The sequence below is a fragment of the Nannobrachium achirus genome (genome assembly GCF_963921795.1).
Source record: "Nannobrachium achirus genome assembly, chromosome: 11".
Lineage (NCBI taxonomy): Eukaryota > Metazoa > Chordata > Actinopteri > Myctophiformes > Myctophidae > Nannobrachium > Nannobrachium achirus.
The window spans coordinates 5,225,750-5,249,976 of record NC_137820.1 but is presented as its reverse complement, the minus strand read 5'-3'; the positions used below and the strand labels follow the sequence as shown (position 1 = coordinate 5,249,976).

Sequence of the window (24,227 nt, the reverse complement as noted above, 5' to 3'; positions counted from 1 at the left end):
GCTAGATTATGTGAAGGAATGTCTCAGATCTATCAGGACTCACGTCAGTTCTGGACGAGGCGATGAAGTTGAGGCTGTATTCCTCCACGTCGTACGTGATGCTGAACGCTAGATCCAACACTTCCTACAGAGGGACGCGCACGTGTGCACGCACACACACAACCACACAGACAGACACACACACACACATGCACAGAAAGAGAAAAGGAAAAATAAAGAGAAAGGGAAAGAGAAGAAGCTTTAAGGCTACATCCACAACAATGACATTTTACACATTTTATTTCATACATATGAAATGAGTGGACATACTGGACTATGGTAACTCATTGACTATATTCACAGTTCACAGGGCAGCCATTCTGCTATCACACAGAGTGGCTGGTATTACAAACTGAACTGGAGCTCTGAGCTCATGAACTGTACCGTCATGAAACTGTACCTTTTCCTATGCAAACTTCTAATAAAGTCTCCAATCAATCAAACTCTAGGTGGGACTCTGTGTCACAAAAATAATTGCGATTAACAATGTAATTATGTTGAAGACTGGAACATATGAATACTTAATTTCTGTTTGTCATTTAGGCTACATAATCACAAACTGCACAGGGCAGATTACATATTTATTATTAATAATGTTATACTTTGCATTTCACTTTATTTTTGAAAATAGCAGAAATAGCTGATCTACAAGCTTGTAGATCTGCTATCTCCGCTATTTTTCAAAATGTTCAACATGGAAACGATTATGCAAAAATAATTGTGATCTCAAATAAATAATTGAGATTAGACAATTATATAATAATTGTGACAGGCCTAGGAGGGAGTACATTTTGACAGCAAACTGATGTATGTAGTAATGGTCTTTGATGGATGGAAAAGAGAAAGAAGGTCTTTGATGGATGTAGTCATGTAGTGGGAGGCCTTAGGGTTTTTTCGTGCTAATCAGTCTAAAAGCACCAAGTTTTGCACAGATGTAGCTCAGGGCATGCTCTAATGATTTAGCTAGGGCGCCCGAGTCTGCGACCTTCGGGGTCGCCACAGCGGCCAAATCAAGTTGGGCTCCCATCGACTTTCTATACAGGAGGAAAATACACAGAAATCATGATGCTGAATCCATTGCAAGCATTTGTTTTGCACAAACAACATTCCTTGGGCTAGAAATGGCTCCCAGAAAACGCCCACAAAACTGTGAAAAGTGATGACTCATCACTTTTCATCACTAAACCATCGTTTTCTGGGGCCATTTTTAGCCCAAGGAAGGTTTTTTGTGCAAAATTTGGTGCTTTTAGACTGATTAGCACAAAATTACCATTCTATCTCCCTAAGGCCCCTGACTAATGGTCTTTAGTTTGAGTGGAAGTGTTGCTCACCTTGGTCTGTTTGCCTTTGCTCTCCTTCATGTGAGGACAGTCTTTACCCGTTAACAACACCTTGATGTCTGCTACGGGGACTGAGAGAGAGAGAGAGAGAGAGAGAACCTGTTAACAACACCTTGATGTCTGCCACGGGTACTGAGAGAGAGAGAGAGAGAGAGAGAGAGAGAGAGAGAAAGAAAGAAAGAAAGAAAGAAAGAAAGAAAGAAAGAAAGAAAGAAAGAAAGAGAACAGAAGGTTTAGCAGTCAGGGTCAGCTGATCTACAAGCTGACAGTGCGTCACATTGTGACGTGTTGACAACTTGTAGCTCTTTTGGGACCATCAGTGGTTCTCCAGTGGTTGTCATCTGGGGGGTCCCCAGATGCATCAACTCTTACAAGTCCAAATGCTTATCAGGTTAGCTGGGGGTCCCCAGTTCAAATATGATTATTTTGAGGGGGTCCCCATTAAAACATATATTTACTCTATTTACTCAATCTTCTCTTGCAGTGATTCTATTGGTGGATATATGTACTCACTCTTCTCTTGCAGTGATTCTATTGGTGGACTGTCTGCGTCTTCGTCCACGTCTCCGTAGTGAAGCACTTTGTGATTGGGGGACAGCCTGCAGTACCACAGCTTATCTGCAGGGGGAGCAGGGGACATCAAGGTTGTTATTATAGGTTTCAATGTTTTCAATATTTTCTTTTTATTTCATTTTTTGACTTTTTTTTTCAATTTCAGTTTAGTTTTCAGTTGTTTTTGAAGCAATTTTGTTGGTAAAGCTCATAAAAAAGATTTACTTTTATTACCTTTTTAATGGTGTGTTTCTATTGTAATTTAAATGAAATATACCACAAAGAAAAAAAAAAACATATATAGCGAATGTTCCGCCCCAGGATAATGGATGATTATATTTTGATTATATTCTACAACACTGCCACCCAAGTGTGGAATTCCTTGACTACTTCCTTCAAGACTGCACTGAAAACTGACCTTTCAGGAGGCCAGAGAAGGAGGTAGTTATCACTTCTACCACTTTTTCTAGTCACATGTTCAAATACTGGATTCTGATTGGCTAAATTCCGGAGGTTATGGCAGAACAACCGCCGCAGTTGTGTGAGGACGAGATCAATGCGCCTCAGTGTACATCCGGGGACTTCAGGAGGTAGTCGGAACACCTTTCCCCCAACCAACATATGACGGTCGTAGCGGTCCTATGTTTACTAACGTGCGTACGACGTCGCCGATTTATTTGGATCCAATGCAATCCGCCAACTTTAAAGCCCCTTTTCTCTGAACCTATGCCTTTCTGGAAGCGAACAGCCTCTATTTACGGCCGGAACGGTCCTTCTAACTGACGTTAGCTTAGCTGTATGCTAGACATCTTTCTCTGCATGGAGTTGGCGTCATCTGGTGGTGAGTAGAAGATGTTGTTTGTGGAACTATTTGCTGTCGTCGCGGAAGTTTTATAGGCAATAATGATTGTAACTTAATATCCTTGCAAGTTACAACTATGTGTTTTCTTTCATGTATACGGAAAAAAGTGGTAGAAAAGCTATTTACCACTCGGGGTCGGACATTATGCTCTGATAATGTCCTGTGTGAGGGTGTTATCGGACTCGGCTTCGCCTCGTCCGATCACCCCCTCACACAGGACATTATCAGAGCATAATGTCCTCTCACTCGGGGTAAATTGCTTACTTCTTTCATAGACAGGCCAGAAGTGAGCCCCCCCTTACCTTAGCCCCACCCCCCTTGTCTCCCCTACCCTGTACATATACTGTTTTGTATAACTGTGATGATGTTTGTAATGTTTTTTGTTTTTTGTTATATCCATGAGTTGAATACCTAGGACTTCCGACGCAAAAAAAAGATCCAAAAAGGACTTATTTGCGATGTTCCTTTTAGGCAGGGTGTTTAACTGTACTTGTACTGTACTACATTCTTTAATGTATTGACTATACTTGTTATGCTCTCGACTTTTGTCTAATAAAATACTCAATCAATCAATCAATCTTATCGTAAATTGCAATTTCTTTGGTCACAATAATCGTGATATAAAATGTTCATATTGTCCTATCCCTTGTGGGTGTGTGTGTGCGCGCGGGTGCGTGTGTGTGTGTGTGTGTGTGTGTGTGTGTGTGTGTGTGTGTGCGTGCGTGCGTGCGTGCGTGCGTGCGTGCGTGCGTGCGTGCGTGCGTGCGTGCGTGCGTGCGTGCGTGCGTGCGTGCGTGCGTGCGTGCGTGCGTGCGTGCGTGCGTGCGTGCGTGCGTGTGTGCGTGCGTGCGTGTGTGTGTGTGTGCGCTCCTCACCCTGTCTGCGTCGACTACTGATCTTCCTGAACAGTGTTCCCTGACACAGCCTGTTGAGTCTCTGCTGACGGATCAACTCTAAGAGCTCTGGCTTCAAACGCTCCTTCAGCTCTCTGGGGGGGGGGGAGAGAGAGAGAGAGAGAGAGAGAGAGAGAGAGAGAGAGAGAGAGAGAGAGAGAGAGAGAGACGGTCCATATGAGATACGACACGATTGTATAATCTCTATGGAATTTTCAATAAAAAACTGAATACTGTGAATAATAAAAGGGTCAAAAGTAGCACACACTACTGCTTTTGAATGCTTTGAATGCTTTTGAATTAATAAAGTCCTGATAACTGAACAGTCTTGGACAATTTCTACCTGACAGACACCATATCATTGCTTTTGCTAAAAGTGGACGGATGGACGGACAGATGGACAGCTGCCTATTGTGACAACGGCCCACTGTCACCTGTGATGTTTACAGTGTAATGACACAGCATCAAGGCAGGACAAACCACTGTGTGTCTGTCAAGTCCATTCCATAGGGGTGGAAAGTCTGGACCAGGTCTTTTGAGGCTACCGGCCCAAATCACATGATTCGGTCTATCATGATTGGAAGTCTGAAGTCTGAACAATGAAGACATGGAAACAGATGTTTATAGATATATCCGTTTTGAAAATATTCAAATCTGATTTCTCAAGACGCAAGTCAGTCTGGACACTCAGGAAATGATTCATAGGGTCGCTGGCAGAATAGAGCACACCTGCACTCTCCACAAGGTGTTGTGAGATTGTACAGATCGGCTATTCTTGGCATTATTCTCTGCATTATTATCAGAAAGCCAATGGCATCAGAAAGTTATGGGACGATAAATCATTATTATCGTTTAACGTGATTTAAATTGTCTGGGATTTAAATTCATGGTGAAATTGCCCTCCGTTGCAGCACTGAGCGCACTGGCCAATACAAACCAATATGTGAGTGCGCTCCTGGTGCACATATTCTTTGTAACCCATTTTCACCCAGTGCCAATTGCCTATGTAATCCTGGGCTCTGCTCTCCCTCTGCCGTGCCTGGGGAGACAACGGACAAACCTCATGCTTCCTTCAATGCATGGGTTGTTTCTTTTCACCTGACAGGGGAGATTTCTCTGGTTTGGACGTAGCACGTGGAAGGAACACGTTATTCCAACCAGTTCCTTTCCCCTCCATCAGGCGCCCCGGCTGGCCAGGGGGAGGCATTATTGAGACCAGGATTACTGCATGTTTTTGTGAGGGTATCTACCCTAGGAGACACAGGGAGAACATGCAAACTCCACACAGAAAGGCCCTATCGCCGACCCCACCTAGGGTGTGGGCGCTGATGACGCGGAGGGAGGAACACACCCCCAGCACCCACATTGTCCCCCGGCGGGAATCGAACCCAGGACCTTCTAGCTGTGGGGCGAAGCGCTAACCACTGCGCCACCGTGCCCCTACGCACCCTTTTTTTAACTGCAAATTCAGTGCCTCTTAAACCCTCTTTACTTGATAAAACCTACTTGTAAAAAGCACACTTGGTACACGTTTATTTCACTCTACACAAATACATTCACCAAAAAAAAGCTCCTGAGCTTGTTGATCGGCTATCTTTATCAATAATTTGGGGAGCCTCTTTGTGTCTCCATAGTGAACATAATAAAGTTAATCACAGTATTTTTCATAACCATGACATGTCATTTTTATATAGATTTCAAACAATCCCTATAGTACGAGACCAAAATCCTGGTCGGGACCAGGGCAGGGGAAGCGGACCGGAGTGTTTCTTTCTGGCCATAGACTCACAGTACGGGTGGAGCCAGGGTCTCCTCCTGGTGCAGCCGCTCCGTCTGCCTCAGCTTGAGGATCTCGCTGTAGTTGAGGGCGTTCACCTTGTTCTTGAACAGCTCCAGAGACGTGGGCTTACTGGACAGAGTCCTGGTGATCTGCTCACGCACCACCTGCATCACCTGGTGGACAGAAACACACATTACACCAGGGTTCCCCAATTAGTTTTCCCCAAGGGCCGAATCATGTCTAGGGTACCAAGCCGAGGGCCACAACATTGCAGGGGGCGACGGTGGCGTTCCCACTACTCGTCGTTGTCGGGTGAAAATCTTGTATGTCCAAAACCGTTCGTTTTGAATTTATCATTTTAAAAAATATTTAAACTAGTGAAAACAGCCGATCTACAAGCACACAACGCCTCGCGGTGCGAGGCGTTGTGTGCTTGTAGATCTGCTGTTTTCACTACTTTTGTGCGGCGGCCTTGTATGATTTGCGAAAGAACTTACAAATTTGAAGATACGAGATTTCCACCTGACAACGACAATATACTAGTGTTGTTGCTGCTCTTACACCACCATTATTACTGGGGTTGGTGGGGGCCAGACAGTAGCCCCCCGTGGGCCGCAAATGGCCCGCGGGCCGCCTATTGGGGAACCCTGCATTACACCCTGCACAAAACACACATTACACCTGCACCCCATGGCCTGGTGGAGGAAAACTGAAATATGTATGTCCACATATAGATCAATCTCAGTAACTTAGATTAGCATTGCAGGTGCCACAGCAGCCCAACTCATTAACTGACTGAGGAAACTTCCCACTGGTCTTCAAGCAACTCTGACTTCAGAAGGTTGACATTTCTCTATTATAAATCCTTGTTTTGAGTGGTCTCGTGTAATATTGTAATATTTTGAAATATGGACTTTTGATATTCATGAGCTGTAGGCCATAAAAAATAAAAAATAAAAAAGATTCTGAATAATTCACTGAATGTGCAATGTATCTATGATATATGAACATTTCAAGAAATATTATTTTTACAAAATATTCGAATTTTCTGAGATTGATCTGTTTAGAGAAGTACAAGAATGCCTTGTACAAAGGACATAAACAACTCCAGTGCAGACAGATAATTAGGAAAACAGACAGTTACAAAGTGCATGTAGGGCAGAACATTGTTACATACAGTATGTTGGCATACTGTATGTAGGGCAGAACATTGTTACATACAGTATGTTGGCATACTGTATGTAGGGCAGAACATTGTTACATACAGTATGTTGGCATACTGTATGTAGGGCAGAACATTGTTACATACAGTATGTTGGCATACTGTATGTAGGGCAGAACATTGTTACATACAGTATGTTGGCATACTGTATGTAGGGCAGAACATTGTTACATACAGTATGTTGGCATACTGTACCACAGCACACAACAATCAAGGGTAAAGGAAACAACGCCTCCTCCAAATTGAGCAGCTTCCCATAACAGCTGAAACTGAGCAGTACCTTGCACTTTTGGAGAGGCTGGCCATTTGAAGGTCCCTCACAACCAACTTAAGCATGTGCCCGGCCTAGGCTACTAAAAAAAAAAAAACCTAGCCCAGCCCTACCCTCCCCTGCCCCTTCTTTGTATATAGTTTCTGTTTGTTTAGACTTACTGTTTTCCTTTTTTGTTCTTTCATTTTACTTTCTTTACATATCTACTGCATAGTACTGTGTTCTATTCGTCGGTCATTCAATGTTATATGAGATACTTTAATGGTTTCCTGTGGAAATAAGCTTAGTCTTTTCATGGATCTCCTTTTAGTAGACCTTGTACCAGTGAACTGTACCATCATGAAACTGTACCTTTCCTTTCCTGTGGAAATAAGCTTAGTCTTTTCATGGATCTCCTTTAAGTAGACCTTGTACCAGTGAACTGCACCGTCATGAAACTGTACCTTTCCTATGCAAACTTCTAATAAAGTCTTCAATCAATCAATTCACTTTAAAATGAAAAGTTCACCTGGGTATAAAATAGGGCAAAAATGTATGTTTTATAATATTATAATGTATATCTGCAGAGTAGATAAAAATAATTGTAGCTGAATAAAAGTACAATATTTGTGAGATCTATTGGGAGTAGAAGAAAAAGTGTTGGAAATTGGAAATAGGCTAAGAACAAATGCCCCAAGTAGGCTGCAGTACTTAAAGGAGTAGTTCCCCAATTTTCAACCTGTCTTCATATAATAGGTCCTCACTAATGTTCATGATAAAATGTCACAATTTCTTTCTACTCAGTCCAAGTCTCATAGGAGAGCTTGTGACATCATCAATTTCCCAAAAAAAAATTAATCAATATTTCTGAAAAAAACATTTAGATTTTTATTATCGCGAGAACAATGGCTTCCACTTTAAAATTGCAACTTTTCAGGAATAGAAAGCCTGCAGTTTCTATAAGCTGGATTGGCAATCGATGATGTCACAAGACGATGGGTTTCTGACCTGCCCACAGCCCTCCCCTGAAAAAAAAAAGAAAAAGAAAAAAAAAGAAAAGCTATTTTTGAGTGAGGTCCAATTACATGAACATAGGTTGAAAAGTGGTGGAGTGCCCCTTTAAGTAAAAGTAATTAGTTACTTTACACCACTGGGTTCTGGAGTTTTTCAGTGCTTTGCTACTCACAGTCTTTCCTTCCTCCTTCCACCATGACTCATCATAATGAAGGCTGGGTGTTTTTGACCATCATGTTTCCTCCTTCTCTTCAATCTTTGATTGCAGATCTATACCCTGTGGTATAGATCTGTCTGCAACTGTTTTTAAACTTGATTTGTAAATGTTTTGTGAATATTTTACTGTGATGCATCTCGACGACGCTGCAAACGAGGGCAACCTCAATGTCTTTGAGAATAAATAAAGGTTTGAATGAATGAACTCTCGCTGAAGAGCTCCAAGCAACCAGAGGTCTCCTCCTGAAGAACTCTCGCTGAAGAGCTCCAAGCAACCAGAGGTCTCCTCCTGAAGAACTCTCGCTGAAGAGCTCCAAGCAACCAGAGGTCTCCTCCTGAAGAACTCTCGCTGAAGAGCTCCAAGCAACCAGAGGTCTCCTCCTGAAGAACTCTCGCTGAAGAGCTCCAAGCAACCAGAGGTCTCCTCCTGAAGAACTCTCGCTGAAGAGCTCCAAGCAACCAGAGGTCTCCTCCAGAAGAACTCTCGCTGAAGAGCTCCAAGCAACCAGAGGTCTCCTCCAGAAGAATGAATGAACTCTCGCTGAAGAGCTCCAAGCAACCAGAGTTCTCCTCCAGAAGAATGGTAAATGGTGCATTTATATAGCGCTTTTATCCAAGGCGCTTTACATAGATTGTGCATTACATTCACCCATTGCACCCATTCACACACACATTCACACACTGATGGCAGAGGAAATCATGCAAGGCATCAACCTGCTCACCGGGAGCGGCTAGGGGTTCAGAGTCTTGCTCAAGGACTCTTAGACATTTACTCAGGGGGAGCCCGGGATTGAACTGGGAATCCTTCGGGAACCCTTCGTGCTCTAATAACGGTTTCTCTACCCCTGAGCCTTCCAATGCTTGTGAAGCTGAATGAGAAGGCATCTGCCCTGAGTGAGAGAGATATCTGACAGATACTGTCGTACGCGAAGACTACAGACCCAAGAGATCAAAGATGCCCACAAACAGCTCAGAATGTTTAAGAGGAGAACGAGTTCATGCAGATGGAGAATCAGCTGACCAAAGTAGCTACAATCTACAATCCCATCTACAAGCCCACGATGCGACGCATTGTGAGCTTGTAGATCTGCCATTTTCAAAAGATGTTTTGTATATGTGAAAACTTGAAACGGGCCATTCTGAGTACTGAGTACTTTTACTTTAAGTATGCCAATACTTTTGTACTTTTACTCTGGTACATTTTAAATTCTGGGCTTTACTTGTAAAAGAATATCTCCACAGTGCAGCATTAATACTTTTACTTCAGTAAGAAAATGTAAGTACTTTTTCCACCACTGCATCCACCCATGGCGATGTTGCTATGCAAGTCACACATTATTATAGTATTACATTATTATAGTATTATTATTATATGTTATGTTAGTCACACATTGTAATACATACTGTATGTAAGTCATACATTGAAGCAAAACTCATGTGGATGTAATATAACAAGCCATATAGGGGGAGGAACAGATCGACTGAACACATCTCATTCTACAGAACTGCAAGACCACAATGGAAATTGTGATTCATAAAAAGGAGATTTACTTGATTATTAAAACAAAAACTATTTTTACTTGATAACTGGTACTTATAGGTTGAATTTGGTCCACAGAACTTTAACCATCGAGTCTGCGGAATCAAGGATGGTTCTCTGCAGAACCAAGACTTTCTCCACAGAATCCTGGGGCGGGGACTAACTTGAGTATTGCCAATACCATTTTGAATACTTTTACTTTGCATTGTGGTATAGTAAAATATGAGAGTACATCTCTTCCAACACTGGTCCACAGTTCCTATTATAACGTGAATGTACATGAATAATGCAATTCCTATTATAATGTGAATGTACATGAATAATATAATTCCTATTATAATGTGAATGTACATGGTTAATAACAAAATGTTGTTCTCTGCACACCAGAAACTTGTATTGGAGATGAGGGGGCAGAATGAAGCATATAGCGCTATTCCGTTGTTTCGAGGTCCCATTAGTCCAAGGCCAACCTGCCGACGCTGGTGAATGCTAACCTGCTGACACTGGTGAATGCTAACCTGGTGAACGAAACCCAAGTTTAAACCCTAACCGGACTACTGGGACCCCGAAACAACGGGACCTCGGAATACAGAGATTTTGCCAGGCGTAAAACTGCGCCCGTAACGTGGTTGGAATGTAAACTCAAAATAATGACAGACGCTCACAGACTGCAGTGCATTCAGTAAACCTTCGGTTCAGGGCTTCTTTGTCAACTGTTCAGCTCCTCTCCTGAGCCTCAAACTTTAGACCGGCCTGATGGAAGTGACCGGACGTGACGCAACTCTCCTTATATGGCTCTGCCGCACACTGACCTGCATCTCCGCTGCTGCTTCGGCCAATCTCTGTTGAGCAACTCTCACCCGTTCAGCCAATCACAGTTGAGCAGCGCTCTCTCTCTCATCTTCAGCCAATCATTGTTGAGCAGCCCTCTCCTCCTCAGCCAGTCACTGCTAAGCAGCTCCACTCTTCAGCCAATGGCTGCTGCTTTTGCTACAAAACAAACAGCATCAAAAAAGAGAAATAAATGCACTGATGGAGAAACACAATGCCATAAACCAAGGGTCTTCAACAGGGGTTCTGGGACCCCTAGGGGGTCCTCAGAGTTACTACAGGGAGTCCTCCAAACATTTTTTTCCTCCTTTTTTATATTAAGCATTTGAACAATAGCGTCCATATTCTGAAAACTTTAGCCAAAAATAGCAGATCTACGCGCTGCGAGGCGTTGTTGTGAGCTTGTAGATCGGCTATTTTCAGCAAAAAGGTTTGGTGTAGAGGGGAAAAAGAGCAGACTAAGTACAGAGTGAAAGGTCAATTTTATTAAGTATTGACGGTTCAAGTGGTTAAATATCTGAAAACACAAATTGACATGAATCCAAAATACACTGATGGTTGTGCTGTCAAACAATGAAACTATATGGAATCAAAGATAAGGTTGTGGGGGTCCCTGCTTCATCTCCGTCTCAACTAAGGGGTCCTTGGCCTGAAAACGTTGAAGACCCCTGCCATAAACCATTAGTCAGTTCATAGTTCACCGTCAGTTCATCTATAAATAAACATCCATAATGCATGTTAAATATGCTTGGCAGTGCATTCACAGTTAACAGTGTGTCCTCCTTCATTACCGTTCAGCTGTAGCTCGTCTCTCCCTCTCTCCTCAGCTCTCTGTTCCTCCTCGTCTCTCCCTCTCTCCTCAGCTCTGTGCTCCTCCTCGTCTCTCCCTCTCTCCTCAGCTCTCTGTTCCTCCTCCTCGTCTCTCCCTCTCTCCTCAGCTCTGTGCTCCTCCTCGTCTCTCCCTCTCTCCTCAGCTCTCTGTTCCTCCTCGTCTCTCCCTCTCTCCTCAGCTCTCAGCTCTCTCCTCCTCGTCTCTCCCTCTCTCCTCAGCTCTCTGTTCCTCCTCAGCTCTCTGCTCCTCCTCGTCTCTCCCTCTCTCCTCAGCTCTGTGCTCCTCCTCATCTCTCCCTCTCTCCTCAGCTCTGTGCTCCTCCTCGTCTCTCCCTCTCTCCTCAGCTCTCTGCTCCTCCTCGTCTCTCCCTCTCTCCTCAGCTCTGTGCTCCTCCTCGTCTCTCCCTCTCTCCTCAGCTCTGTGCTCCTCCTCGTCTCTCCCTCTCTCCTCAGCTCTGTGCTCCTCCTCGTCTCTCCCTCTCTCCTCAGCTCTGTGCTCCTCCTCGTCTCTCCCTCTCTCCTCAGCTCTGTACTCCTCCTCATCTCTCCCTCTCTCCTCAGCTCTGTACTCCTCCTCATCTCTCCCTCTCTCCTCAGCTCTGTACTCCTCCTCGTCTCTCCCTCTCTCCTCAGCTCTCTGCTCCTCCTCGTCTCTCCCTCTCTCCTCAGCTCTGTGCTCCTCCTCGTCTCTCCCTCTCTCCTCAGCTCTCTGCTCCTCCTCAGCTCTCCTCTTGGCCTGCAAAGCCTTCCAACGCTTCTTCTCCTGAGGAGCAAAAGGAGAACACAAAAAGCCTTGATGAGCTCCATTCAGACTCCATTCATGCTTTCTTATCAGCTCTGTGAATTGTTGAGCAGGGACGTGAAGAGAACATTAGAGAGGCAGGGGCTGACATTTCTAAAAGGACCCTTCAGTGGAAATGTCACGCTATGCGACGGGTTGTGAGCTTGAAGGTCTGCCATTTTCGGTGAGTGACACCACACTGAACTAAGCATGTTCAAGTCAATACTGGAGATGTAGCGTAACGGCATGGATTTCTACACAGAGAGGGCAATTCTTTCAACATAAGGTTGCTTCAACATAAGATGCATTCAAGTTCAGGAGAGTTTGGACGAGGCAATTCTCTTGAATGCTGCCTTCATGTATGGCATGGAAAGAGGGGCATTCGCATTTTTTACGCTGTTTCTATGTCAGTGGTTCTCAAACATTTTCATGTCAAGGACCCCTAGAATTATATAATCATATTATACGACCTCATCTCAAAATATGTATCAGGGACCACCCCAGAAGCAAATAATTGAGTTACAAATGTTATGTAAAAATATATATTCAAAGATTTGCACAAAAAAAGAAAATGAGGATTTTTCAAAAATAGCAAATCTAGAAGCTCACAGCACTCGGTGCCGTGCTGTGTGTATATCTGCTATTTTTCAGTAGCTAAAGTATAAAAATAATCCCTGATCTTAATTGGTTAAATCACTCAAGGATTCACTGATTTCTATGACGGAATCCTTTACAAGGACCTAGAAATATTACAAAGCAGTGACAGTATAGATCTCTGCAGGCTGCGCCACACCCACCTCCACCTCAAAGCCGGGTCTGCTTGGTTCTGCTGCTTCTCCTCACCAGAACCAGGTCCTCACCAGGTCCTCAAAAGAACCAGGTCATCAGAAGAACCAGGTCCTCACCAGAAGCAGGTCCTCAGAAGAACCAGGTCCTCAGAAGAACCAGGTCCTCAGAATAACCAGGTCCTCAGAATAACCAGGTCCTCAGAAGAACCAGGTCCTCACCAGAAGCAGGTCCTCAGAAGAAGCAGGTCCTCAGAAGAGAAGCCATGCAGGCGTTGGCTCGCTGTCCTCCTCTAGTTGACCATATTCACACTGCGACCATCTTGGATCGTGTCACCACATGGGGTGGCAACACGTCTGAGCCTGCCAAAAGGATTCAAAAGAAGGGCTACAGCAACTGGATTGAAGGTTACATCCACGATATTCAAGTTAAGTTAGGTTGCAACGTTACTGTGGACGAAGACTTGCTATCTGTGCAGTGCTTAATTGTTCCGCCGTTGGTTGTTCGATTGATTCCTGATTAACAAGCAAAAATCACAATACAGTAAGTTAATACTGTACTCTGTACACAGTAACATTGCAACCTAACTTACCTTGAATATCGTGTATTGAGGCAGTCAGCCTGAGCCAGGCTATTGCGCCTCTCCTGTACAGTAGACAGTATCGACAACACTAACACTTTATATTTTGGAAGACAATTGAAGCCGAAATCCAGGATTTTAAGGTCTCGATCTTTGAGAGCTCGCCCTCACACACAGGTTAATAAAAAGGGTGTGACATAACAACCAACCTCCTCCTGGTTTGACAGCCTCTCCAAGCTCCATGGAAACCTGCTCCTGACAGAGTCTTGTCTGGACAGACGGTCTTGGAGGTCAACTAGGGCTCAGTGCTGAATTCACTGCATTAAAAACAAGTGTTGCGTTAACACAGCCGACGATTCCTCAAGTACATACAATTGAGTACCTGAGACGAATAACAGTCCAAGTCTGTATTTTAAAAATTTGGATAAAGATTCTTTTTTTTATTTACCAGACTGTAAACCACAAACTAGATGTTTTTAATCTCTTAAAGTCTCAAAGTACTCCTCTCTCATTTTGTTGAATTAGATTAACTCATATTAGGAATTATAAGACATAATACTTATGGAAAGTGGAAAAACAGTATATCTCCAACAGTTTGTGGAACAACAGTCTAAGTCCGTACAAGCAATATTCAGCAGCATGAACTCTAGAGCAGGGGTAGGCAACCGTTACATGGGCAATATAGGCACAACGTTTGCACAGTGGAGGGTGAACACTGGCATGAGTGTGTGAGAGAGATTTATTTTCTTTTAAGTTTGTTCCACAGTTTTACGCAACCAATTAAAACTCTGCAGTATACCCTATATCACTGGTTCCCAAACACTGGGCCGCTCTAGTAACAGCTCTACTGGTTCACAACGTGACATGCAGGATTTTACATGAAAACATTTAGAACATTGAAGAACCATACCTTATTCCCCTTACAGCTGTAGGACCTAAAACGTCATGACCGTGGCATGTCCATCGACAACCAACCTGGAATCATGAATGAACATTAAAACCACATTCCAACAGATGACATTTCTAACACTGGTCTCTAGATGGCAGTGTTGGACAGGCCCAATAAAGTAGGCTACATGTAGCCTGCTGTAGGCCAGTGGAGAAAAAAAGTCTGGGAAATCAGATTAGCTGTAGGCCAACTAAATAGCAGATATACAAGCTCACAGCGCAGCACTCTGAGGCTTGTGGGTACTATTTTCACAATTAAAAATGTATTTGTGGAAGATTGTATATAGGCCTAGAAGATATCTCAATTTTAATACAGCAATGAATTGATATTAACCCAAAGAAAATGTACTGTACAATCTTTACTTTTTGGATACTTTAAAAGCAATTCTGCCCAACAGAACCATAGTGCAGTACGCCTTAAAAAAAAAAAAAAAAAAAAAAAGATGGGTTTAATGGGTGTTTCAACTGATCAGCCAAATGAGTTAGCAGCACATAATCACTGATATTACACTGATTGTATTTCTGTTCTTGAGGTAATCCTCCAAAATCACAAAGGCAATTTTAGTTTTTTTTTATTGAAGAATTTATTAGAAGTTTGCAATAGAAAAAAGTAGTTTCATGACAGTACAAATCACTGGTACAAGGTCAACTAAAAGGAGATCCTAGAAAGCCGAGGCTTATTTCCACAGGAACCACACTTTAAGTATCTCATATAACATTGAAAGACAGACGGATAGAACATAGTACTTTATCTAGGATAATATCAGTTTCAAAAGCATAACATCAAATACAAAGGCAGAAGAAATAAAAATAAAAGGGGGGGGGGCATGGGGGCTTAGTCTATTTAAATTACAAGTCACGGGTAGCAGCTGTCTGAAGGTGACTTTTCATACCAATTTTGAAGGAGGCTAGGGATTTGCTCTCCTTTAGGGCTTGAGGAAGGGCGTTCCACATGTTGATGGTGTAGCAGGAGAACGAGTTAGAGCCTTGTTTAGTGTTAAATCTACGTTGATGATGATTAGTGGAGCTGCCTCTGGTGTTGTGGTTGTGAACATCCTTGACCTTTAAGAAGTAGTTTGTCAGGTACATGGGAATCTTGGAGGTGTAGTGTATCTTGTACACCAGGCCCATTGCAAGATGCTGTACTCTGTCAGCTACTTTGAGCCATCCCACGCTTTCGTGGTGATGATCGGTAAGGTGGGTCAGAGGAGGGAGACCAAGCACAACCCTAATTAGTTTGTTTTGGGCTGTTTGGAGCTTTAACTTTAAGGCGGCTGGGGCGTCGCAATACCAGACAAGGACTCCGTAATCAATGAGGGGCCTTGGACCTTGGACCTTGGACCTTTGGGATAACAAATAAGTTGTGTCCAAAAACAAAGTTTGGTTTTGTAGGCTAGTATAATACATTTGACTGGTTTTGTAGGCTAGTAGAATAGAGGGTATGCGCGTGACATCATCTGTTGCTGGAATCTATGTGGAAACGCCTACTGAGTGGCAAAACGGATTTCTGCCATTGAAATCCCATACATCCAAAGAAAAGTCCTATCTGATTGTATTAAACAAAGTTAAACTCACCAACAGTGCAGCTGTACTGAAAGCTTGAATTATCCTCTTTCTATCAGCAAAGTTTTTGTTTCATAAAAATCCACCAAAGGCATGTTATGAGCTACTTTCTGTCAAGGCATTCTGTGCAGGTTTTTATTTTTCCAAGTGCCAGAGTTTAGAAGCACTGGTTTTCAACAACACAACATCCTGCTGCCTCCTGCATTATGTGCAAATTAGAAACAGGTGGTATGCAGGGCTGTTGAGTGATTTGCAACTAGCACTTCCAAACTCCAATGCTCCATGCTGCTCAATGTTTTGCCACTCAGTCTAGATTAGGGGGGCGGGTCCCAGTGGAGGTGCATACCCTCTATATATTTGACTGAGCAACTCTCACTTGTAGGTAGCCGCAAATTGCAACACTAGATTTTATTTTTAATCTAGGGTTGCAATACCTCCCACAGGCAGCCAATGCATCAAAACATTGTTTAGCTATCTGATTGTATTAAACAACGTCAAACTCACCAATATTGCGGCTCTATTGAAAGCTTGAATTATGCTCTTTCTATCTGCAAGTATTTGTTTCATAAAAACCCAGCTTAGACATGTTATGAGTTATATCTGTCAATACATCCGAGCAGACGTGTTTTTCTTTTCTAAGTGTTGAACTTTGGAAGCGCTCGTCTTCAATAACGCAACGTCCTGCTGCCTCCTGCATTAGGCTATGTGACATTTACAACCAGCTGGTACCAGGACCGCTGAGTGACTTCCCACAAGCGCTTCCAAACTCCAGCACTTAGAAAAAATAATCTCCTGAACTGAATTTCTTGACAGAAAGTAGTTCATAACATGTCTACGCTGGGTTTTTATGAAACAAACACTTTGCAGATAGAAAGAGGATAATGCAAGCTTTCAATAGAGCCACATTATATTGGTGAGTTTGACGTTGTTTAATACAATCAGATTGCAAAAAAACTGTTTTGATGCATTGGCTGCCTATGGGAGGTATTGCAACCCTAGATTCATCCGATTAAAAATCAAATCTAGTGTTGCAATTTGCGGGTAGGGTGTAGGCCAGGGTATACAGGCTAATCTATAATTTGACTCAAGTACTGGCAGTGGTGGAAAAAATACTGAAATGTTTTACTTAAGTAAAAGTATCAACACTGCAATGTAGAAATACTCTGCGTAAAACAAGTAAATGTCAAAAATTCAAAATGTGCTTGAGTAAAAGTACTTTTATCAACATTCAATGGGCCTGGTGTACAAGATACACTACACCACCATGATACCCAAGTACCTGTCAAAATACTTTATAAACATTACAACACCAGAGGCAGCGCCACAGATCACTTTCAACCCAGAGTCAAAACCAACAAAGGGTCAAACTTGTTCTTCTGCAATACCACCAAAATGTGGAAAGCCTTACCGGAGGCCATAAAGGAGTGTGGATCACTAGCATCCTTTAAAATTGCCCTGAAACCACTTACATGCAGCAGCCGTTCGTAACTGGTAAAAGAAAAAACCTAGCCCAGCCCTACCCTCCCCTGCCCCTTCTTTGTATATAGTTTCTGTTTGTTTAGACTTACTGTTTTCCTTTTTTGTTCTTTCATTTTACTTTCTTTACATATCTACTGCATAGTACTGTGTTCTATTCGTCGGTCATTCAATGTTATATGAGATACTTTAATGGTTTCCTGTGGAAATAAGCTTAGTCTTTTCATGGATCTCCTTTTAGTAGACCTTGTACCAGTGAACTGTACCATCATGAAACTGTACCTTTCCTTTCCTGTGGAAATAAGCTTAGTCTTTTCATGGATCTCCTTTAAGTAGACCTTGTACCAGTGAACTGCACCGTCATGAAACTGTACCTTTCCTATGCAAACTTCTAATAAAGTCTTCAATCAATCAATTCACTTTAAAATGAAAAGTTCACCTGGGTATAAAATAGGGCAAAAATGTATGTTTTATAATATTATAATGTATATCTGCAGAGTAGATAAAAATAATTGTAGCTGAATAAAAGTACAATATTTGTGAGATCTATTGGGAGTAGAAGAAAAAGTGTTGGAAATTGGAAATAGGCTAAGAACAAATGCCCCAAGTAGGCTGCAGTACTTAAAGGAGTAGTTCCCCAATTTTCAACCTGTCTTCATATAATAGGTCCTCACTAATGTTCATGATAAAATGTCACAATTTCTTTCTACTCAGTCCAAGTCTCATAGGAGAGCTTGTGACATCATCAATTTCCCAAAAAAAAATTAATCAATATTTCTGAAAAAAACATTTAGATTTTTATTATCGCGAGAACAATGGCTTCCACTTTAAAATTGCAACTTTTCAGGAATAGAAAGCCTGCAGTTTCTATAAGCTGGATTGGCAATCGATGATGTCACAAGACGATGGGTTTCTGACCTGCCCACAGCCCTCCCCTGAAAAAAAAAAGAAAAAGAAAAAAAAAGAAAAGCTATTTTTGAGTGAGGTCCAATTACATGAACATAGGTTGAAAAGTGGTGGAGTGCCCCTTTAAGTAAAAGTAATTAGTTACTTTACACCACTGGGTTCTGGAGTTTTTCAGTGCTTTGCTACTCACAGTCTTTCCTTCCTCCTTCCACCATGACTCATCATAATGAAGGCTGGGTGTTTTTGACCATCATGTTTCCTCCTTCTCTTCAATCTTTGATTGCAGATCTATACCCTGTGGTATAGATCTGTCTGCAACTGTTTTTAAACTTGATTTGTAAATGTTTTGTGAATATTTTACTGTGATGCATCTCGACGACGCTGCAAACGAGGGCAACCTCAATGTCTTTGAGAATAAATAAAGGTTTGAATGAATGAACTCTCGCTGAAGAGCTCCAAGCAACCAGAGGTCTCCTCCTGAAGAACTCTCGCTGAAGAGCTCCAAGCAACCAGAGGTCTCCTCCTGAAGAACTCTCGCTGAAGAGCTCCAAGCAACCAGAGGTCTCCTCCTGAAGAACTCTCGCTGAAGAGCTCCAAGCAACCAGAGGTCTCCTCCTGAAGAACTCTCGCTGAAGAGCTCCAAGCAACCAGAGGTCTCCTCCTGAAGAACTCTCGCTGAAGAGCTCCAAGCAACCAGAGGTCTCCTCCAGAAGAACTCTCGCTGAAGAGCTCCAAGCAACCAGAGGTCTCCTCCAGAAGAATGAATGAACTCTCGCTGAAGAGCTCCAAGCAACCAGAGTTCTCCTCCAGAAGAATGGTAAATGGTGCATTTATATAGCGCTTTTATCCAAGGCGCTTTACATAGATTGTGCATTACATTCACCCATTGCACCCATTCACACACACATTCACACACTGATGGCAGAGGAAATCATGCAAGGCATCAACCTGCTCACCGGGAGCGGCTAGGGGTTCAGAGTCTTGCTCAAGGACTCTTAGACATTTACTCAGGGGGAGCCCGGGATTGAACTGGGAATCCTTCGGGAACCCTTCGTGCTCTAATAACGGTTTCTCTACCCCTGAGCCTTCCAATGCTTGTGAAGCTGAATGAGAAGGCATCTGCCCTGAGTGAGAGAGATATCTGACAGATACTGTCGTACGCGAAGACTACAGACCCAAGAGATCAAAGATGCCCACAAACAGCTCAGAATGTTTAAGAGGAGAACGAGTTCATGCAGATGGAGAATCAGCTGACCAAAGTAGCTACAATCTACAATCCCATCTACAAGCCCACGATGCGACGCATTGTGAGCTTGTAGATCTGCCATTTTCAAAAGATGTTTTGTATATGTGAAAACTTGAAACGGGCCATTCTGAGTACTGAGTACTTTTACTTTAAGTATGCCAATACTTTTGTACTTTTACTCTGGTACATTTTAAATTCTGGGCTTTACTTGTAAAAGAATATCTCCACAGTGCAGCATTAATACTTTTACTTCAGTAAGAAAATGTAAGTACTTTTTCCACCACTGCATCCACCCATGGCGATGTTGCTATGCAAGTCACACATTATTATAGTATTACATTATTATAGTATTATTATTATATGTTATGTTAGTCACACATTGTAATACATACTGTATGTAAGTCATACATTGAAGCAAAACTCATGTGGATGTAATATAACAAGCCATATAGGGGGAGGAACAGATCGACTGAACACATCTCATTCTACAGAACTGCAAGACCACAATGGAAATTGTGATTCATAAAAAGGAGATTTACTTGATTATTAAAACAAAAACTATTTTTACTTGATAACTGGTACTTATAGGTTGAATTTGGTCCACAGAACTTTAACCATCGAGTCTGCGGAATCAAGGATGGTTCTCTGCAGAACCAAGACTTTCTCCACAGAATCCTGGGGCGGGGACTAACTTGAGTATTGCCAATACCATTTTGAATACTTTTACTTTGCATTGTGGTATAGTAAAATATGAGAGTACATCTCTTCCAACACTGGTCCACAGTTCCTATTATAACGTGAATGTACATGAATAATGCAATTCCTATTATAATGTGAATGTACATGAATAATATAATTCCTATTATAATGTGAATGTACATGGTTAATAACAAAATGTTGTTCTCTGCACACCAGAAACTTGTATTGGAGATGAGGGGGCAGAATGAAGCATATAGCGCTATTCCGTTGTTTCGAGGTCCCATTAGTCCAAGGCCAACCTGCCGACGCTGGTGAATGCTAACCTGCTGACACTGGTGAATGCTAACCTGGTGAACGAAACCCAAGTTTAAACCCTAACCGGACTACTGGGACCCCGAAACAACGGGACCTCGGAATACAGAGATTTTGCCAGGCGTAAAACTGCGCCCGTAACGTGGTTGGAATGTAAACTCAAAATAATGACAGACGCTCACAGACTGCAGTGCATTCAGTAAACCTTCGGTTCAGGGCTTCTTTGTCAACTGTTCAGCTCCTCTCCTGAGCCTCAAACTTTAGACCGGCCTGATGGAAGTGACCGGACGTGACGCAACTCTCCTTATATGGCTCTGCCGCACACTGACCTGCATCTCCGCTGCTGCTTCGGCCAATCTCTGTTGAGCAACTCTCACCCGTTCAGCCAATCACAGTTGAGCAGCGCTCTCTCTCTCATCTTCAGCCAATCATTGTTGAGCAGCCCTCTCCTCCTCAGCCAGTCACTGCTAAGCAGCTCCACTCTTCAGCCAATGGCTGCTGCTTTTGCTACAAAACAAACAGCATCAAAAAAGAGAAATAAATGCACTGATGGAGAAACACAATGCCATAAACCAAGGGTCTTCAACAGGGGTTCTGGGACCCCTAGGGGGTCCTCAGAGTTACTACAGGGAGTCCTCCAAACATTTTTTTCCTCCTTTTTTATATTAAGCATTTGAACAATAGCGTCCATATTCTGAAAACTTTAGCCAAAAATAGCAGATCTACGCGCTGCGAGGCGTTGTTGTGAGCTTGTAGATCGGCTATTTTCAGCAAAAAGGTTTGGTGTAGAGGGGAAAAAGAGCAGACTAAGTACAGAGTGAAAGGTCAATTTTATTAAGTATTGACGGTTCAAGTGGTTAAATATCTGAAAACACAAATTGACATGAATCCAAAATACACTGATGGTTGTGCTGTCAAACAATGAAACTATATGGAATCAAAGATAAGGTTGTGGGGGTCCCTGCTTCATCTCCGTCTCAACTAAGGGGTCCTTGGCCTGAAAACGTTGAAGACCCCTGCCATAAACCATTAGTCAGTTCATAGTTCACCGTCAGTTCATCTATAAATAAACATCCATAATGCATGTTAAATATGCTTGGCAGTGCATTCACAGTTAACAGTGTGTCCTCCTTCATTACCGTTCAGCTGTAGCTCGTCTCTCCCTCTCTCCTCAGCTCTCTGTTCCTCCTCGTCTCTCCCTCTCTCCTCAGCTCTGTGCTCCTCCTCGTCTCTCCCTCTCTCCTCAGCTCTCTGTTCCTCCTCCTCGTCTCTCCCTCTCTCCTCAGCTCTGTGCTCCTCCTCGTCTCTCCCTCTCTCCTCAGCTCTCTGTTCCTCCTCGTCTCTCCCTCTCTCCTCAGCTCTCAGCTCTCTCCTCCTCGTCTCTCCCTCTCTCCTCAGCTCTCTGTTCCTCCTCAGCTCTCTGCTCCTCCTCGTCTCTCCCTCTCTCCTCAGCTCTGTGCTCCTCCTCATCTCTCCCTCTCTCCTCAGCTCTGTGCTCCTCCTCGTCTCTCCCTCTCTCCTCAGCTCTCTGCTCCTCCTCGTCTCTCCCTCTCTCCTCAGCTCTGTGCTCCTCCTCGTCTCTCCCTCTCTCCTCAGCTCTGTGCTCCTCCTCGTCTCTCCCTCTCTCCTCAGCTCTGTGCTCCTCCTCGTCTCTCCCTCTCTCCTCAGCTCTGTGCTCCTCCTCGTCTCTCCCTCTCTCCTCAGCTCTGTACTCCTCCTCATCTCTCCCTCTCTCCTCAGCTCTGTACTCCTCCTCATCTCTCCCTCTCTCCTCAGCTCTGTACTCCTCCTCGTCTCTCCCTCTCTCCTCAGCTCTCTGCTCCTCCTCGTCTCTCCCTCTCTCCTCAGCTCTGTGCTCCTCCTCGTCTCTCCCTCTCTCCTCAGCTCTCTGCTCCTCCTCAGCTCTCCTCTTGGCCTGCAAAGCCTTCCAACGCTTCTTCTCCTGAGGAGCAAAAGGAGAACACAAAAAGCCTTGATGAGCTCCATTCAGACTCCATTCATGCTTTCTTATCAGCTCTGTGAATTGTTGAGCAGGGACGTGAAGAGAACATTAGAGAGGCAGGGGCTGACATTTCTAAAAGGACCCTTCAGTGGAAATGTCACGCTATGCGACGGGTTGTGAGCTTGAAGGTCTGCCATTTTCGGTGAGTGACACCACACTGAACTAAGCATGTTCAAGTCAATACTGGAGATGTAGCGTAACGGCATGGATTTCTACACAGAGAGGGCAATTCTTTCAACATAAGGTTGCTTCAACATAAGATGCATTCAAGTTCAGGAGAGTTTGGACGAGGCAATTCTCTTGAATGCTGCCTTCATGTATGGCATGGAAAGAGGGGCATTCGCATTTTTTACGCTGTTTCTATGTCAGTGGTTCTCAAACATTTTCATGTCAAGGACCCCTAGAATTATATAATCATATTATACGACCTCATCTCAAAATATGTATCAGGGACCACCCCAGAAGCAAATAATTGAGTTACAAATGTTATGTAAAAATATATATTCAAAGATTTGCACAAAAAAAGAAAATGAGGATTTTTCAAAAATAGCAAATCTAGAAGCTCACAGCACTCGGTGCCGTGCTGTGTGTATATCTGCTATTTTTCAGTAGCTAAAGTATAAAAATAATCCCTGATCTTAATTGGTTAAATCACTCAAGGATTCACTGATTTCTATGACGGAATCCTTTACAAGGACCTAGAAATATTACAAAGCAGTGACAGTATAGATCTCTGCAGGCTGCGCCACACCCACCTCCACCTCAAGGCCGGGTCTGCTTGGTTCTGCTGCTTCTCCTCACCAGAACCAGGTCCTCACCAGGTCCTCAAAAGAACCAGGTCATCAGAAGAACCAGGTCCTCACCAGAAGCAGGTCCTCAGAAGAACCAGGTCCTCAGAAGAACCAGGTCCTCAGAATAACCAGGTCCTCAGAATAACCAGGTCCTCAGAAGAACCAGGTCCTCACCAGAAGCAGGTCCTCAGAAGAAGCAGGTCCTCAGAAGAGAAGCCATGCAGGCGTTGGCTCGCTGTCCTCCTCTAGTTGACCATATTCACACTGCGACCATCTTGGATCGTGTCACCACATGGGGTGGCAACACGTCTGAGCCTGCCAAAAGGATTCAAAAGAAGGGCTACAGCAACTGGATTGAAGGTTACATCCACGATATTCAAGTTAAGTTAGGTTGCAACGTTACTGTGGACGAAGACTTGCTATCTGTGCAGTGCTTAATTGTTCCGCCGTTGGTTGTTCGATTGATTCCTGATTAACAAGCAAAAATCACAATACAGTAAGTTAATACTGTACTCTGTACACAGTAACATTGCAACCTAACTTACCTTGAATATCGTGTATTGAGGCAGTCAGCCTGAGCCAGGCTATTGCGCCTCTCCTGTACAGTAGACAGTATCGACAACACTAACACTTTATATTTTGGAAGACAATTGAAGCCGAAATCCAGGATTTTAAGGTCTCGATCTTTGAGAGCTCGCCCTCACACACAGGTTAATAAAAAGGGTGTGACATAACAACCAACCTCCTCCTGGTTTGACAGCCTCTCC

General features: G+C 43.3%; 1 protein-coding gene across 1 annotated transcript in view; it reads right to left on the bottom strand.

The window, feature by feature from the left end:
• elmo3 (engulfment and cell motility 3) overlaps nt 1-24,227 on the bottom strand; it is a 106,811-nt gene that overhangs the window by 1,505 nt on the left and 81,079 nt on the right. Inside the window, exons 16-20 of the mRNA XM_080737681.1 lie at nt 5,476-5,639; nt 3,669-3,781; nt 1,893-1,997; nt 1,371-1,450; nt 44-124 (exon numbers count right to left, since the gene is read on the bottom strand). Of these exons, the coding sequence (XP_080593807.1) occupies nt 44-124; nt 1,371-1,450; nt 1,893-1,997; nt 3,669-3,781; nt 5,476-5,639 (543 nt within the window). The remainder of the gene's footprint in view (nt 1-43; nt 125-1,370; nt 1,451-1,892; nt 1,998-3,668; nt 3,782-5,475; nt 5,640-24,227) is intronic.